Consider the following 17,905-nt stretch of genomic DNA (forward strand, 5'->3'; position numbering starts at 1 on the left):
GGGGTAAGGGGGTGGGAAGGGATAAATTGGGAGTTTGAGATTCGCAGATACTAACTACTATATACAAAATAGATAAACAACAAGTTTCTACTGTGTAGCAGGGGAACTGTATTCAATATCTTGTAATAACCTATAATGAAAAAGAATAGGAAAAGGAATATATGTATGTATATGTATGACTGAAACATGATGCTATACACCAGAAATTGACACATCGTAAACTGACTATATGTTAATAAAAAATTCTTGAAAATAAAAATAAAACCTTTTAAGCAGGAGGTGAGTATTTTAGTGGCATTATGGAGGAATAGAATAGCTGAGACTGGAGGCTGCAACACCAGTTCTGAGTTTAGTATTGAGTTGGCCAAATGAGAGATGGTAAGAGCTAGAATGAAAATTTCATCAATGGACTTGGAGAAGGAAGGATGAATTTTAGAGAGGAGAGTACTGTTTCACTTGAGAATCTGCCCCCCACAAATAAAAAGGCATATACTAAAATCTGTTGAACCAAGCTATGAAGACTTTGAGCAATTCAAGTTGATCATCTAATAGGATTAAAAAAAATTCACTGTATTTTCGCATTGTGTAGACCAAGTTCCTGCACCACAATGCAATAAAGTTATACTAGGACCGTATGTTATAGAAGAAACCCCAAATCTTTTTTAAGCTTATAATTATTTAATCAAAGAAAATTAGTAAAATTAAGATTATTTACAAAATAGTGTAAGTGGAAACTTTATTAAATGTGTAAGATAAAGTCAAATCTGTACTCAAGAAATTTTATAGGTTTAAGTATTTTCTGTTATTTAAAAAGAGTGCATTTCTAGAAATGAGGAAAAGGACAATAAAATAAATATATGGAACACAAAAAGAATAAAGACAACTTTGGAGAATTTGAAAATAATGAAACAGTTGAGTTGATGAATAAATCCAAGAGCTGAATTTTTAAAAATTAATTAAATAACCTGACATCTGATAAAGCAACAAAGGGTAAATATATAAGTCAGATTAGGGCTAATAAAGAGATATCAGCACAGATAAAAAGATTTTAAAATTAGTTCTCTGTGCTAAAGGCTAATGAAGGCTGAATGAAGTGAATGATTAAGAAACTACAAATGATCAAGAAAATCCAAGTAGACCTATAATCTTGAGAGAAACTGGTAAAAGTTAATTTAAAACTGAATACCTTCAAGCCTGTATGGAACAGGTATGATTCATGGTATCTACACTTCTGGACCGTAAGTGAAGTTAAGCCCCAAATTCACCTGTGGTACACTCATGACTCGGGCACCAAAATCTAGTGACGACAGAAGAAGAAGAAAACTATGAATCATTCAGTTTATGAAAGTAGCTGTGAAATTCTTATTTAAAATACCCCAGTACATTTTTACTGTATAAGGGTGCTTACTTAGAAATTAAGTATATGAACATCACGAAAGAAAATGAGCATAGAACTTAAAAAATTCACAGGTGGTATAAAAATGGCTGATAATCATATGAGAAAAGATGTTAAGCTTCACAAAGAATTCCTGAAGATGTATTTCCTGAGCATCTCTGGGCATGGACACCCTTGGATGCCATGGGCTGCTAAACAGAACACTCTCAGAGATGCTGATTCCAGCAAAGTTAAAGCCTTTAGGTTAAACCTTTCCCTTGTCTATCAAACATACTGCATTAAATCACATTAAAAATTAACTCTATTTAAAGATTGGATCCTCCTGGAGGTGAATGAAGCTATTTTAAAGTATGTTTTGAGCACTTTCTCTATGCTGGGTCGTTCTGATTCTTTGGAATCATAAAGCTTATAAACCAGGAAGAGGCCTTGGAAAATTAACTGCATGTCTTGCATCATTCAATTGCTTCACCATAGATTGTAGGAATTCACTGCTGCTGCTTTGAAACAGGGGTCCTCATTGCATATTCAAGCCAAATGCATGCAATATTACGGATAAATTGCTGCAGTTAATTGCCATGGGTAAATCTTTAAAAACAATTCAAGCATCAGAAGGTTAATAAAATTGGGTAATTAACAGTAAAGCAGGATGTTGCCGTCATAAACTGCCTGGTGCTGATTAGCACATGTGGAGGAAAGCCTGTCATTTACTTTAAGTGCTGTGACACTATCTGTGTTCTAATTAAACTGCCACGGCTGCATTGTTCAAATACAAAGAAAAATGGGAATAACGGTCAGTGATTTAAGAGGTTCTCTGCACTTAAAGCAGACATTTGAGCTCATGCCTCGTCCCAGAACACAAATGATCATTAAGCCCTGTTGTTGATTCCTTAGGCTCCTCACTAACAAGGATGTTAAGAGGTGCAAACCTTAAATCCTCATTAAGAATGCCCTGCCACTCACCAGTTCCCACTCCCAGAAGCCTTGGGGTTGGCTGCGAGGCCCTGAGCATCCTTTCTAGCATCTTCTCTCTTAACAAACACAGATGGTGACTACCTGTCAAAAAGGATAAGCTCATCCTGGCCTCTGGCCCCCCCACCCCTGGGAGCACCCACATCAGCTCATCGGAGATGGATGAGCTCAGCTGAGCCTCACACCTCACACAATTAAATCTCAGCTGGAGTCAAAGCTGTCAGAACCCAAGCACAAGCATTTGAGAATGACGAGTTGTTGACGCTTCAGAATAATTCCAGGGCTTTTGCTTCCCAAGAAACACTTGGGATACTGAACCAGGGGCAATTACCCAGGTCGGCTGCTGTCTCTTCAAATGTGCAATCAATTTTTTTTTTTTAAATTTTGGGGGGTGTTGGTAATTATGTTTATTTATTTTTTAATGGAGGTACTGGGGATTGAACCCAGGACCTTGTGCATGCTAAGCATGCACTCTACCACTGAGCTATACCCTCCCCCCAATTTTTAAATTGAAGTAAAACTCACTTCAATTTGTAACAAAACATTTAACATTTTAACCATTTTAAAGTGTACAATTCAGTGGCTTTTAATATATTCAAAAGGTTATGCCAACACCACCACTATCTAATTCCTAAAGTTTTTCATTATCCCGCAAGGAAACTCCGTATCCACTAAGCAGCCACTCCTCATCCCCTTCTCCCAGCCCCCACTCTGGCACCCACCAGTCCACTTGGTCTCTATGGATTTGTCCATTGTGGACATTTGATATAAATGGAATCCTACAATATGTCGCCTTCTGAATCTGGCTTCTATCACTCAGCATAGTGTTTGCAGGGTTCATCTACATTGTAGCATATTTCCGAACTTGATTCCTTTTTTATGGCTAAATAATATTCATCATCCAGGTATACCACAATTTGCTTATCCATCCATGAGTTGATGGATATTTAGGTTGTTTCCACTTTTTGGCTATTATGAATAATGATGCTATGAACATTCATGTGCAGTTTTTGTGTGGACATATGTTTTCAGTTCTCTTGGGTTTATAGCTACGGGTGGAATTGCTGGGTCATATGGTAATGTTTACCTTCGAAGAACCACCAACTGATTTGACAGCAGCTACACCACTTTACATTCCCGCCAGCAAAGTATGAGCGTTCCTATTTTTCCACATTCTCATCAGCACTTGTTATTGTCTCATTTTTGAGTCTGGCTATCCTAATTGGTGGGAAGTAGTGTCTCATTGAGGTTTGGATTTGTTTTTTTCCCAGTGACTAATGATGTTGAAAATATTTTCCTTTGCAAATTGGCCATTTATTTATCCTCTTTGGAGAAATGTCTATTCAATTCTTTTGCCAGTTTTTGAATTGGGTTCTTGAGTTGTAGGGGTTCTATATGTTCTGGGTACGACATCATCATCAAATGTATGACTAGGAAATATTTTTCCCATTCTTTTCTCTCTCCTGGTAGTGCTGTTTGATGCTCAAGTTTTTAAATTGGTAAAGTCCAATTTATCTATTTTTTTTCTTTATTTGCTTGTCTTTTTGGTGTCATATCTAGGAATCCATTGCCCAATCTAAGGTCATGTACTTTTACCCCTATAATTTTTTCCTAGGATTTTTATAGTTTTAGCTGTTACATTTAGGTCGTTAAATCTATTTTGAGTTAATTTTTATATATGGAGTGAGGTAAGGTTTCGACTTAACTCGTTTACATTGTAGATATCTGGTGGTCTTGACATCATTTGTTGAAAGGACTCTTTCCCCCACCCTTGGTATCTTTGTCAAGAATCAGTTGACCATAAATGTATGGTTTTATTTCTGGACTCTCAATTCTATTCCATTGATCTATGTGCCTGTTTTTATCCTGGTAACACAAAATTTTGATTACTCTAGTTTGATCATAAGTTTTGAAATTTGGAAGTGTGAGGCTTCCAATTTTGGTGTTCTTTTTAAAGATTGTTTTAAGACATTATGAACTCATATACAAAACAGAAACAGACTCGCAGAGATAGTAAACAATCTTATGGTTACCTGGGAAACGGGGTGGGAAGGGATAAATTAGGGAGTTTGAGATTTACAAATGTTAGCCACTATATATAAAAATAGACTTTTTTTTAAAAAAAGCTTCTTCTGTGTAAAGATTACTTTAGCTATTCAGGGTCCCAGTGTAATTCTGTATGAATTTTAGGACTAGCTTGTTCATTTCTGTGAAAGAGGGCATTGGAATTTTGATAGATGTTTCACTGAATCTATAAATCAATTTGAGAAATGTTGCCCTTTTAACATACTAAGTCTTCCAGTTCCTGAGCATGGGGTATCTATCCATTTATTTCCATTATTAGGTGTTCTTTAATTTCTTTCAACAATGGTTTTGTAGTTTTCAGTGTAAAAGTCTTACACCTTCTTGGTTAAATTTATTCTTTAAGTATTTTATATTCTTTTGGATGCTATTGTAAATGGAGTTGTTTTCTTAATTTCATTTTTGTATTGTTCGTTGATAGTGTATAGAAATATAACTGATTTTTGTTTGTTAATCCTGTATCCTACAACTCTGCTGATTTTATTGCTTCTAATTGTGTGTGTGTGTTTGTATTTTGGGGGATTTTACATATATTAAATCATGTCATCCCTGAATAGAGTCATTCTTACTTCTTCCTTTCCAATTTGGATGCATTTTATTTCTTTTTCTTGCCTAAATGCTCTGACTAGAACGTCTGGTATATTGTTGAATAGAATTGGCAAGAATGGATGTCCTTGTCTTGTTCATGAGCCTAGTGGGTCATCATTAAGTAAGCTATGGGTTTTGGTAGAAGTTTTTTGAGGAAGTTTCCTTCTATTTCTAATTTGATAAGTGTTTTTAATCATGAAAGGGTGTTGGATATTGTCAAATGCTTTGTCTGCATTCACTGAGATGAGAGTGTGGTTTTCCCCTCTTCATTCTATTAGTGTGGTACACTACATATAATTGATTTTTGTATGTGGACCACTGTCGCATTCCTGGAATAAATCCCACTTGGTCATGGTGTATAGTTCTTTTAATATGCAGCTGGATTCAGCTTATTAGTATTTTGTTAAGGATTTTTGCACCTGTATTCATAAGGGATATTAATCTGGAATTTTCTTTTCTTAGGATGTCTTTGGCTCTGATGTCAGTATATTACTGGCCTAATAGAATGAATTAGGAAATGTTCCCTCCTCTTCTATTTTTTGGAGAGTTTGGAAGGACTGGTGCTAATTTTTCTTTAAATGTTTGATAAAATTCACCAGTGAAGCCATCTCGCCGTGGGCTTTTCTTTGTTGGAAGTTTTTTGAACATTGATTCGTCTCTTTAGTTATTATAGACCTATTCAGATTTTCCATTTCTTCTTTGAGTCAGTTTGAGGTAGTTTGTGTGTTTGTAGGAATTTATACACTTTATCTAGGTTATTTGATTTGTTGGCATACAAGCGTTCATTGAATTCTACTTGTCAATTTTATTGATCTTTACAAAGAACCAACTTTTGGTTTCATTCTCTCTTATTCTGTTTTTCTATTCTCCACTTTATTGATCTCCACTCTAATCTTTATTTCCTTTCTTCTGCATGCTTTGGGTTTAGTTTGTTCTTTTTCTCGTTCCTTAAGGTGGAAGCTTAGGTTATTGATTTGAGATCTTTTTTGATGTGGATATTTACAACTATATATTTTGCTCTGAGCACTGTCTCTTATAAGCTTTGATATGTTTTGTTATTTTTATTCATCTCAAAGTACTTTCCAATTTCCCTTGTAATTTCTACTTTGACTCATTGTTTAAGAGTATGTTATTTAATTCCCATATATTTGTTAATTTTCCAGATCTCCATCTGTTATTGATTTCTAATTTCATTCCATTGTAGCCAGAGGAGATACTTTTTATGACTTCAGTCTTTTTAAATGTATTGAGACTTTTGTGACCTAACATATGGTCTATTCTGGAAAATGTTCCATGTGTCCTTGACAAAAATGTGTTTTCTATTATTGAACGGAGTGTTGTATGTAGGTGTGTTAAGTCCAGTTGGTTTATAATGTTCCAGTTTTCTGTGTCTTTATTGACCTTCTAATACTGCTGTTGTTATTAAAAGTGGAATATTGACATCTCCAACTGCTATTATTGAACTGTCCATTTCTCCCTTCAATTCTGTCAGTTTTTGCTTCATATATTTTGGGACTTTGTTGTTGGGTTCATATTTGTTAATATTTGTTATATTTTCTTGATGGATTAACCATTTTATCATTATATAAGGTCCTTTTTTATTGAAGTATAGCTGATAATGTCCTTTTTTGTCTTCTATAGCAACTTTTGTCTTAATGTCTGTTTTATCTCATGTTGGAATAGCCACTCCAGCTCTCTTTTGGTTACTATTTGCATGGAGTATCTTTTTCTATCTTTTTACTTTCATCCTATTTATACTCTAGATAGGTTGTGAGTCTCTTAGAAACAGCATACAGTTCACTCATTCAGCAGTGTTATTATATACCTACTATGTGCAAGGGGTTACCTAGGCTCTGGATGAGAGAATTTCAGTGCTCAATAATTTGAAATAAATGAGGTATGAATAAAATTGCTTTGGTGGGTGCATTCACTTTGGGAAAATCCATCAATCTGTCTTAAGATTTGTGACATTTTCTGTATGTGTGCTATACTTCAAGAAAAAGATCCCCCTGAAAAAGTACTCTGGGAATTCAATATTGAAAGAATTTATTTCCAGCTGAGAGAGTAAGAGGAATGTCTTCACAAGGAAACCAACTTTCAGGCTTTATGTTATATTATTACTGAGAGTTCATCATATCAAGATAAGGTGGTTTTATTTTCAGGTAAGCAAATATGATCATCATTGTCATCATCATTGCTACTACTTACTAAGAACTTACTCTGTGCCAGTGCCAGGTATCATCTGAGTTCTTTGTGCATATTCATCTACCGAATCCTCGTAGAAGCCCTGTGAAGTAGGTTAGTAGGTTACCTGATTGTTTCCATTCAGCAGAGGGAAAATTGAGACATGCTGAGGTCACGTAAGTGGTGGAACCAGGATGCAGACTGCTCTGACCAGCTTGTCTCTTATCCAAACAGTAGCAATTCTCAAGGTGCAATCTAGGAACTCTCATGGGTCCCCAGACACTTTCAGAGGGTCCACAAGGTCAAAACTATATTTGTAATAATACTAAAACATTATTTGCCTTTTTTTACCCTCAATCTCTCAGGAGTGTACAGTGGCATTTTCCAGAGACTGTATGTGTGCTGTCAAAACAGATTGAATGCAGAAGCAGATAAGAGAATCAGCTGCCTTTTGTTCAGCCAGACACTGAAGAGGCTGACAAATATGGAAAACAATGCCATTCTCCTCACACACTTTTTTTCACTTTGCAAAATATATTTTTCAGAAATTATACTATTCATGTTCACATTTAATTGGCTTATTTTTGCTTGTAATTAATAAATATTTTGAATGTTTCTCAGTTTCCATTTTTAATATGATAAATATCTTTTTGTTATATAAACAAAAAGCATTTGGAGTCCTCAATAATTTTTAAAGGGTATTTGAAGTCCAATCTGTCTGTGTTTGAGAACTGACACTTAAAAATTTATCTTTCCTTTTCTTCTGTGAAACTGGATATAATATTGCTTACATCCTGGGGAGGCTGTGAGAATTAAATGAGAGAATGGGGTGGAAGGTATAGCTCAAGGTTGGAGCAAGTGCTTGGCGTGCACAAGGTCCTGGGTTCAGTCTCCAGTGCCTCTGTTAAGGGAAAAAAAAATTTTTTTTTAGCGGGAGGAGGAGGTAATTAAGTTTATTTATTTTTTTAATTAATTTTTTTAATAGAGGTACTGGGACTGAACCCAGGACCTTGTGCATGCTAAGCATGCACTCTACCTCTAAGCTGTACCCTCCCCTTAAAAAAAATTTTTAATGAGAGAATGTAGGTGAAGCCCTTGTGCATAGTAAGCACTCAGTCAGTGGCACTGAACCTAGAATTGCTCTTGTGTTCCCCACAGGTGATGGACTTTTACTGCCAGTCTTGCGAGACTGCCATGTGTCGGGAGTGCACAGAGGGGGAGCACGCGGAACACCCCACAGTCCCCCTCAAGGACGTGGTGGAGCAGCACAAGGCCTCACTCCAGGTCCAGCTGGATGCTGTCAACAAAAGGTGTGCACACCTCCCCCAGGCTCCCAGCTGGCCGCCCGTGGCCTCAGGGTCTCATGTCCCAGTGAGACAGTAGGTTCATGTCGCCTAAATAAATTCTCCTTTGATCATAGGTCTGTCTTCATAAATTAGTGGGTGATGAAGGTCCTCCCCTGCCCCATGGTAAAATTCTAACCCCCTTTTGTTACGAGTGGTGGCTTTGCTTTTAGTACCTTAGTATGATTAAATGATTTTCATTCATTCATTCAAATATACATACAAGGAAAATGCTTTCAAGAGATCTCTGAAATTTGTGCCTGAAACCAGGTGGTCTGAAGGGCCTTCTTAGCTACTGTTCTTGAAATACTTAAAGGCCCATTGTGCTGACTATGACTGGCTCCTCTCTGTTGGAGCCCAGCAAAATGCTCCTGAGTAGCAATCTCTCGGCTTTCCTTCTGCTTCCCTACTTCCAGGCTCTTTATTTGGCATGGAAACGAAGGAACAGAGTAGCTGTGTGATGCATGAGAAAGACCAAAGAGAGGAAATAAACAGCCAGCTGAAAATAAATCTCTTCGCCAATAGCTGAAGTGAGAAAAGTGTGGTTATTCTGCACTCATTAAAAGAACTTGGAAACTTGCAGGAAGTTCCCAAGAAACTCGTTAAGTTTGGATAAGTTTTTCATGTGATTGGGGAAAAAAGATACAGCTATATATTTAGAACAGTGGTTCTCAGCCATGGGTGATTATACACCCCCCAGAGGACATTCGCAATGCCTGGAGACAATTTGGTGTCACAGCTGTTGAGGGGGGAGGAGGGGAAGAGGAAAGGATGCTATTAAAATCATAATGTACAGACAGTCTCCTGCAACAGACTTCTCTGGCCCCAAATATCAATAGTGTCAAGTTAGAGAATGCCTGATTAGAGTGTGAGGCAGAGCTGTAGGGTTCTGAGAGCTTTAAGGCTTTGTGCTATCAATTATTAAAATCAAACAATTGAGGTAGATTGAAGTAGACAAAGACCCTCAAAATCTCTCTTCTCAGAGGCAATAATTATGTCATGTCTTATTCATTCTGTTCTTTAGTGATTACTTCTTTAAGATGCTGAAAGCCACAAAAAATGTTTCTTGACAAAATACTAGTGTTTGAATAGTTTGTGTGTTTTGTTTTTTGTTTGTTTTTTACTATTTCTGTGTTGATGTTACTATGATAGTGACCTTTGACAACTGTCCTCCAGGCTCCCAGAAATAGATTCTGCTCTTCAGTTCATCTCGGAAATCATTCATCAGTTAACGAACCAGAAGGCCAGCATTGTGGATGACATCCATTCTACCTTTGATGAACTCCAGAAGACATTAAACTGTGCGCAAGAGTGTGCTGCTGATGGAGCTGGAAGTCAACTATGGCCTCAAACACAAAGTAAGACCCTAGCCGTTCTTACAGACATCCTGTAAGAGGCACGGTATCTGGGGCCTCCCTGGCGCCAGCTTACTGTGTTCTCCTAGCAGCCAAGGGGACTCAGATGGCTCCTTAAGTGTCACTGTTGTTCAGTAAATAGTAGTTGTCACTCAATGGCATATCCAGCTATTTTTTTCTTTCCTGTTTTCAGCAAAACTATGATTCTGTGGCCTTAAGTACCACTTTATAATGTGACACAATGCAAGGTTGAATATAAAGCAGTGCTTTCAGGATTTAGGGTTAAACTGGATTGTTTTCCTTCCTTAATGATAATATCTAGTAGTCTCTTAATTACTCTGTCACCCACACCAACCTATTAGTCAACTTCAAAGTGAACACTGACTGCAGACTTTACCATGTCCAATCACAAAACCAGGGATGAAAGCTTCTGATAGTCAGGTATGGAGTTTTCATTTGTCTGGTTTCTGTTCCTTTAATGGTGACAGGGGAGCTTTGGACATTAGGGAAAGATACTGAATAATGCATATTTCAGATGTCAGGCATAGCGATCTGTTTGCCAAGCTCTTGGTGGTAACGTTTCTGCTTGCCCCTATGAAAGACACATGACCCAAGAAATATGTGTGTGGGAGAGACGGGGGAGGGGGAGGAAAAGGGAAAGAGAAAGGACTGGGAAGGCGATTTTGGATTATGCCTTAGGACGGGGTTCACTGTGTTAAACCGAACACTGCTTGCCAGGAGCCATCTGCGCGGGCAGGTGCGGAGCGTGCGCCCTGGGAAGCGCGCACCTAGCCCGGGTTTTCTCCGGTTTTCCCCGCAGGTCCTCCAGTCGCAGCTGGACACTCTGCTCGAGGGGCAGGAGAGCATCAAGAGCTGCAGCAACTTCACGGCGCAGGCCCTCAACCATGGCACGGAGACGGAGGTGCTGCTGGTGAAGAAGCAGATGAGCGAGAAGCTGAACGAGCTGGCGGACCAGGACTTCCCGCTGCACCCGCGAGAAAACGACCAGCTGGACTTCATCGTGGAGACCGAGGGGCTCAAGAAGTCCATCCACAACCTCGGGACGATTTTAACCACCAACGCCGTCGCCTCCGAGACGGTGGCCACGGGCGAGGGGCTGCGGCAGACCATAATCGGGCAGCCCATGTCCGTTACCATAACGACCAAGGACAAAGACGGGGAGCTGTGTAAGACCGGCAACGCCTACCTCACGGCGGAACTGAGCACGCCCGATGGCAGCGTGGCGGATGGCGAGATCCTGGACAACAAGAACGGCACCTACGAGTTCCTGTACACCGTGCAGAAGGAAGGCGACTTCACCCTGTCCCTGCGGCTCTACGACCAGCACATCCGGGGCAGCCCGTTTAAGCTGAAGGTGATCCGGTCGGCCGACGTGTCCCCCACCACCGAGGGCGTGAAGAGGCGCGTGAAGTCCCCGGGCAGCGGCCATGTGAAGCAGAAGGCAGTGAAGAGACCCGCCAGCATGTACAGCACCGGAAAGCGAAAAGAGAATCCCATCGAAGACGACCTGATCTTCCGAGTGGGTAAGGAGCGGGCGGCGCTGCGCCTGAACGCCGAGCTTTGCTCTGGCTAAGGGGTGACGGGACGGTGTTGCAAGTAGCAGCTTTGCAGGTCACCACTTCGGCTTAAGTGTTTTATCGGGTGAGCTCATGCAGTCTCCTTCTCCGCAGATTTTAGGATTTATTTTCCCCTCCTCCTGCCTCCTCTTCTCCCCCCTCCTCCTTCCTCCTCCGGCATCCTCCCCTGCTCTCTCCCCCACTCCTCCCTGTCTACTTCCTCTCCCTCCCTTCTCCCCTCTCTCCTCCTCCTCTCCCATTTTCTCTCCCTCTCCTCCTCCTCCTTAAAACACAAGCTCTGCGTTTTCATTATAGTAGATTAGAAACTGAAAATAAGCAAAAAAGAGAAAAATCACAGCAGTCATAATCTGGAAATTTTAAAGGAAATCTTAGCAATCTCCACCCCACCCCACCTCCCCATGGGAATGTTTTTAGAGAACTCCTGCCAAAACCCAAAGGTAGCAAGATCATTATATCAGATAACTTCATGTGTTTCTCTCGAATCTGCCAGCTCGGGCTGTAACTGTGGGCAGAGGGTCTGATGCCTCCCTGTCACCACTTCTGCGCTGGGGGTGAGGGACATGGTGCATTGCGGGTTGTGATCATGTCCAATTCTTAGAGCAGCTATAAGAGGGGAGGGTGTATGAAAACCAAGAGAATGGAATGAGGTTGGGTGGGAGCAAGAAAGCTTGAGATGAGCCAAGAGATTTGGGGATGCAAATAGCCCTTCCCTTGTCAAATGTGTTGGCTCTGATTTTTTTAAGCTGTGTATTTTCTCAATAGAAAGCAAATGAATTTAAGGAACAAATAGTTTGATAGCTCTTAAGAAAAAAGTCTGCATTTTCGTGCCTGTATCCAGCCTGCTTCTCTTTCTGCCTCTTTATCCTACGTTGCAGTATCTCTGAAAGGGTGCTGCAGGGTCTGTTAACGGACATGTGGAGAAACAATTACTGTGATTCAAATAGATTGAGGAAAGCTTAGCTTAATGTGAAGGAAGCAGGGGTTTTTTTGTTTTTGTTTTTCCTACAGTACCTTTGGAAGCTGCTGCTGTGCACTGTAAGTCCCCATGGCAGGGGAGGTGTGATAACAGGCAGCACTCCTAACTTTTCTGACCATTGAACTTTTTCCATGAAACGTCTTGGGAAAATAAGGCTCCTTGGAACATTCTTGGGCAAAAGCTGCTCTATTTATTGTTTATTATTCTATGTTATTTATTATTCTTTGGGCTGAATCTTGGTAAGGATTGTGATAGGACAAGCTATCGGTTCAGAGTGTGGAGGCCCTGGTCCACTCACTGGCTGCTTGTGCTGGGTGTGAACGCAGAAGCTGTGGAGACATCAGCCCAAGCAGAGTGGGTGGGCGCCCGGAGGGTGCAGGACTGGGAGCCTCCCCAGCCTGCCACTCCGGTTCTGCTGCTTACTGACAACTTGGGCACATCTCTCAGGGCACATTCCCTGCGCTTCAGTTTCCCTGTCTGGAAAAAGAAAATACAGGAGAGAAAGTATAGCTCAGTGGTAGAGCGTGTGCTTAGCATGCATGAGATCCTGGGTTCAATCCCCAGTACCTCCACTAAAAAAAATTAAATAAGTAAACAAACCTAATTACCACCCCCTCCAAAAAAGAAAAAAAAATATATATATAAGAAAAATATCTGCTTCTCAGAACTGTTTTAAGTTCCCAGCTTAATGCCTGGCCTGTAGGAGAAGCTAAATACTCAAGAAGGATTGTTTTTGCACGTGCAAGTTAAGGCTCTTAGATGTCCCCTCCTCCTTTTGTCTTTCAAAAATAAACGTACCTTGCTGTTCCCCATCCATCTGCATTAAGAACAAACTCAGTCTCAAATTCAGAACCCCCCTCCTCCAGCCAGGTGACCCCAGGCCACATCCCCGGGCAGGCAGCCCGGTGGAGAAAGGCCTGGATCTGGTCTGGTCCTGATTCTCCTCACCAGCCGGCAACTGGCTTGCCCTTTCTTAGCCTGCTTTCCTCCTCTGTAAAATATAGGAAATGAAATAGGACATAATTCTTTTTTTTAAATTGAAGTATAGTCAGTTTACAATGTGTATTACCTAATTCTTAAGGTTGCCGTGGGAGTACATGAGAAAGAGTTCTTATACCACGGCTGGCACTGGCCTGTGTACAGTAAGTGCTCAGTTAACGGTAGCTATTATTTTTCTGTTGTTATTATTATCAGTCATCATCCTTGCACCTGATTTTCTCCTGAGGAGAGAGGTATACCCCTTAGGGACGTTTTTTCCCCAAACTATACTGATTTTGAGGGCTCGGCTCCCACCCTCGGGGGAAGGGGGCCCACTCGTCTCCCCTCTTACCCACTGAGAACTGCAGTCATAGTGATTCACATATCTACACATTTGTAAGGAGCTTAGAACAGCACCTGGCCTACAGCACTGTGTCTGAGTTTATTCATGGAGTAAAGATCAGGTCTTAGTTTTCTAGGGCAGAAGTAACGAAATATCACAGACTGAGTGGCTTAAACAAGGAGGCTGAAAGTCCAAGATCAAGGAGGCAGCAGGGTTGGTTTCCTCTGAGGCCTCTCCTCGGCTTGCAGACAGCTGCCTTCTTGCTGCCTTTTCCTTCCATGGTCGTCCCTCTGTGCACATGCACCTCTGGCGTTTCTTCTTCTTCTTGGAAGGACACGAGTCATATTGGATTAGGGCCTCATCCTAATGGCCCCATTGAAGTTAATCACCTCTTAAAGACCTTAACTCCAAGTACAGTCACATTCTGAGGTGCTGGAGGTTGGGACTGAACTTCAGCTTAGGAATTTCGTGGAGATACAGTTCAGCTTGTCACAGATGCTGAATACCTCAGGTGTGTAAGGGCAGAAAGGGAGATAGATCTTACTGACCCATTCCTCTTTAGCTTTATGTTCTAATCCAGAGTCTAACCAAAAGACACCACCACTGTGCAATAATATAGCTCATAAAACATTTCTAGAGTGCTTACTACAGGACAGGCATTATGCTAAGAGGTGAGGAATACGGAGATGAAAGAAATGAGGTCTCCTCCCTCCAGGGACTTACAGTTTGGAGTGACAGATGTATGATCTACTAACTAATACCATGGGTTGGGAGAAGGAATTGAAACCAGACGTGAATGATGAATACGAGCCATCCAAGTCGACAGGTAGAAATGGCATCCCGGGCAGAGGGACCAATGTGAAAATCAGAGGCCAGGTGAAACGGAGTGAACACGATTGATGTGTCGGGGTGGTGGGGGTACGCATCCCATGAGAAGATGCAGGGGCAGCAGAGCTCAGAGGGGTGGAAGGTGATGGGGGCGCTGGCTGAAGGGGAGCTGGACAGATCAGTGTCAGAGCCCCTGCTTCTAGAATGCCCTCTGTGCTTTCACACCTTCATCCCTGAATCCTCTCCCCAATTTTATCCTTCCCTCAACTACCCCCTTCTCTTTTAGAATCCACAATGAATATTATTATTTATGCCTAGGTCTTATTTTCTGATAAGATTATAAATTACTTGAAGTCAAAGATGAAGTCTTTATTCATTTATAATCCCCAATAATACCCATAAGAATTCCTTGCATAAGGACTTTGCCCATTTGAGTAGGATCAAGTCACGACTTACTGCATGATTTAACTTCCTGCTCACCGCTGTCAAGTCCCAGTTTTGAGGCCCAGGGACACACAGACCAGCCAACAAAGCCCCAAGCTCGAAGGCATTTATCACCTATGTTCCCATGCATGGAACTGTGCTAGGCTAGGCAGTGTCAGACAAACAGTGCTCGCCTTCTGAGAACTTGTGTTTTCAAAAATCTATACTGTGGGCTACAAATGGGTTGAGTTTATATTAGTAATTAAAAGAGTTCAACTGTCTTTTATGGCTACACCTTTGTTTTAGGACTCTAAGCTTCTCTGTACAGTCAGGCTCTTAGGTGCATGATAATAGAACATTCGTGGTTGGAACAGTCCCTCTCTGCATGTGTGGAAACCTATCACGTGTTAAGTCAGAATTCATTCAATTTCAAGTACGTGAGCGGGCAACTGTGGTTCTGCTGTTCCCTCAACTGGTTTCACATACTGAGCTTGAGGCCCTGATTTCATGCTTAAAGCTACTGAGTTTTCCTAAAACATGTATTAGGATTCATTCAACAACCCTAAATAATGTATGTTAATTTTGTATACTCCTAAAAGTGAATCATCACTTTCAGGCTGAAAAAAAGGATTTTCTCAGGGTGATTTTGACCCAGATTTTCACCTTCCCCACCTATTATTCGCCCTGTGGTTTAGATGTGACTCTGTTGTTTGAACACCTACTGTGTGCCTTACACTTGGCCAGGTCGTGGTAGGAAGAGAGGGATGAGATTCTGACTCTCACCTAGAGGAGGCCGCAGTCCAGAAGGGGACAGATGTAAAAAACGCCGAACATGCAGTGTGAGTCGAGGCCCGGAAGCTGGGGTGGGTGGGAGGAGGCTGGCAGGCAGCCGGGAGTTAAGGAGGCTTCCCAGAGATGACATCTAAACCTAAGCTGGCTTTGGAAGAGAAGGAGTCTGTCAGATAAGAGGGGGAATGAGGAGGTTTAGATGAAGGGAAAGACCATGAGAAACTGTGGAGTTCGAGGAACTGTAAATGATTCCATTACCTGGAGTGTTCAATGAAGTCAGATAGCAGAGAAAAGATTCTGTTTCCTTGATAAGGAGCAGAGACTTCGTTCTCTACACCTGCGTTTCCCATGAACCACTTGAATTCCTTGGGGTGCTTGATAAAAAAAAAATGAAAATTCCTGGATTCCAGACTGCCTTTACAGAATCAGAATCTGGGGGAGGGACCGGGAATCTACATTCTGCAGACTCCATGAGCTGATGCCCACGGAGGTGTGAGAACCGTCGCGGGGTGGATGATGGAGCGGCACTGAACGGTGTGAAGTATTGTGGTGACTTACTAAGATCCTGATTTGCAGAGAGCCTGGGGCGTTGTAGGGAATGTGTTGACCGTGTTTCCGGGGAAGCAGGGAGCCGCTTCTTACTGCAGTAGTCCACGTGAGCTCTTACAAGCGCCAGAACTGAAAGTGATGCCACGGCAGGAGAGAGGAAAGGGCAGGTTATCACACGCTTAGGAGGGAGAGGGCAGGACTTGATGACAGAATGGAACTTCCATCTGTTTGACTTGAATGGTGGAGGGATGTGAGGTAGAGGAGTGAGTGGTTAAGGCTGAAGACTTGGATGTAGACCCACCCTGGGTTCCGGCCCCAACACTGCCACCTTGCTATCTGTGCAATCTGGGGCGAGTTAACTTAATTTCCAGTCATCCCTCCTCCCACCCTCTGCCTCTGGAAATCACAATCTGATGATCTCTTTTTCCATGTTTATTTTTTTTAAGATTCCACATGTAAATGAGGTCATACAGTATTTGTCTTTTTCTGTCTGACTTATTTCAGCTTAGCATAATTCGTTCAAGATCCATTCATGTTGTCACAAATGGTAGGATTTCATCCCTTTTATGACTGGGTAATCCTGCGCGCGCGCACACACACACACACACACACACACACATCACAACTTCTTTATCCTTTCACTCATCTATGGGCACTTATTTTGTTTCATGTCTTGGCTGTAGTAAATAGGGCTACTCTGAACATGGGGTTGCAAGCATCTTTTCAAGTTACTGTTTTTTGTTTCCTGCAGAAAAATACCGAGAAGTGGAATAGCTCAATCATATGGTAGCTCTATTTGTAATTTTCAAAGATCCTTTATCCTATTTCCATAGTGGTGGTACCAGTTTACCATCCCACATACAGTGCACAGGAACCAACTGTCCATATCCAAGCCAGCATTTTTTATCTCTGGTCCTTTTGATGACAGCCATTCTAACAGGCATGAGGTGGTATCTTGTGGTTTTAATTTGCCTTTCCCTAATGACTAGTGATGTTGAGCATCTTTCCATGTGGCCTTTTGTGTGTCTTCTTTGGAAAAATGTCTATTTGAGTCCTTTTCCCATCTTTTAGTTGGGTTATTTGGTTTTTTGCTATTGAATTGTATGAGATTATTATGTATTTTGGATATTAACTCCTTATCATATATATGATTTGCAAGTATTTTTTTCCCATTCTGTAGATTGTCTTTTCGCATTGTTGATGGTTTTGTTTACTGACAGAAGTTTTTAGTTTGACAAGTCCCACTTGTTTATTTTTTGTTTTCCTCGCTTGTTCTTTAGGTGTTATATTAAACCAATCATTACCAAGACTCATGTGAGGGAGCTTTATTCCTGTGTTTTATTCTAGTAAGAAATAAGACCTGGAGTCAAGTCTTATACTTAAGTCTTTAATCCATTTCAAGTTAATTTTTGTCAGTGTGGGAAGACAGGGGTCATTACATTCTTTTACGTGAATATTCAATTATCCCAGCACCATTTGTTGAAGAAGCTGTCTTTTCTCCCTT

At 41.0% G+C, this 17,905-nt stretch overlaps 1 protein-coding gene across 1 annotated transcript in view; it reads left to right on the forward strand.

Moving 5' to 3' along the window:
• The window catches only part of TRIM2 (tripartite motif containing 2), a 51,788-nt gene that overhangs the window by 8,111 nt on the left and 25,772 nt on the right, over positions 1 to 17,905 (forward strand). Inside the window, 4 exon segments of the mRNA XM_032465108.1 lie at positions 8,378 to 8,529; positions 9,739 to 9,862; positions 9,864 to 9,920; positions 10,738 to 11,461. Of these exon segments, the coding sequence (XP_032320999.1) occupies positions 8,378 to 8,529; positions 9,739 to 9,862; positions 9,864 to 9,920; positions 10,738 to 11,461 (1,057 nt within the window).

Source organism: Camelus ferus, chromosome 2 (genome assembly GCF_009834535.1).
Source record: "Camelus ferus isolate YT-003-E chromosome 2, BCGSAC_Cfer_1.0, whole genome shotgun sequence".
Lineage (NCBI taxonomy): Eukaryota > Metazoa > Chordata > Mammalia > Artiodactyla > Camelidae > Camelus > Camelus ferus.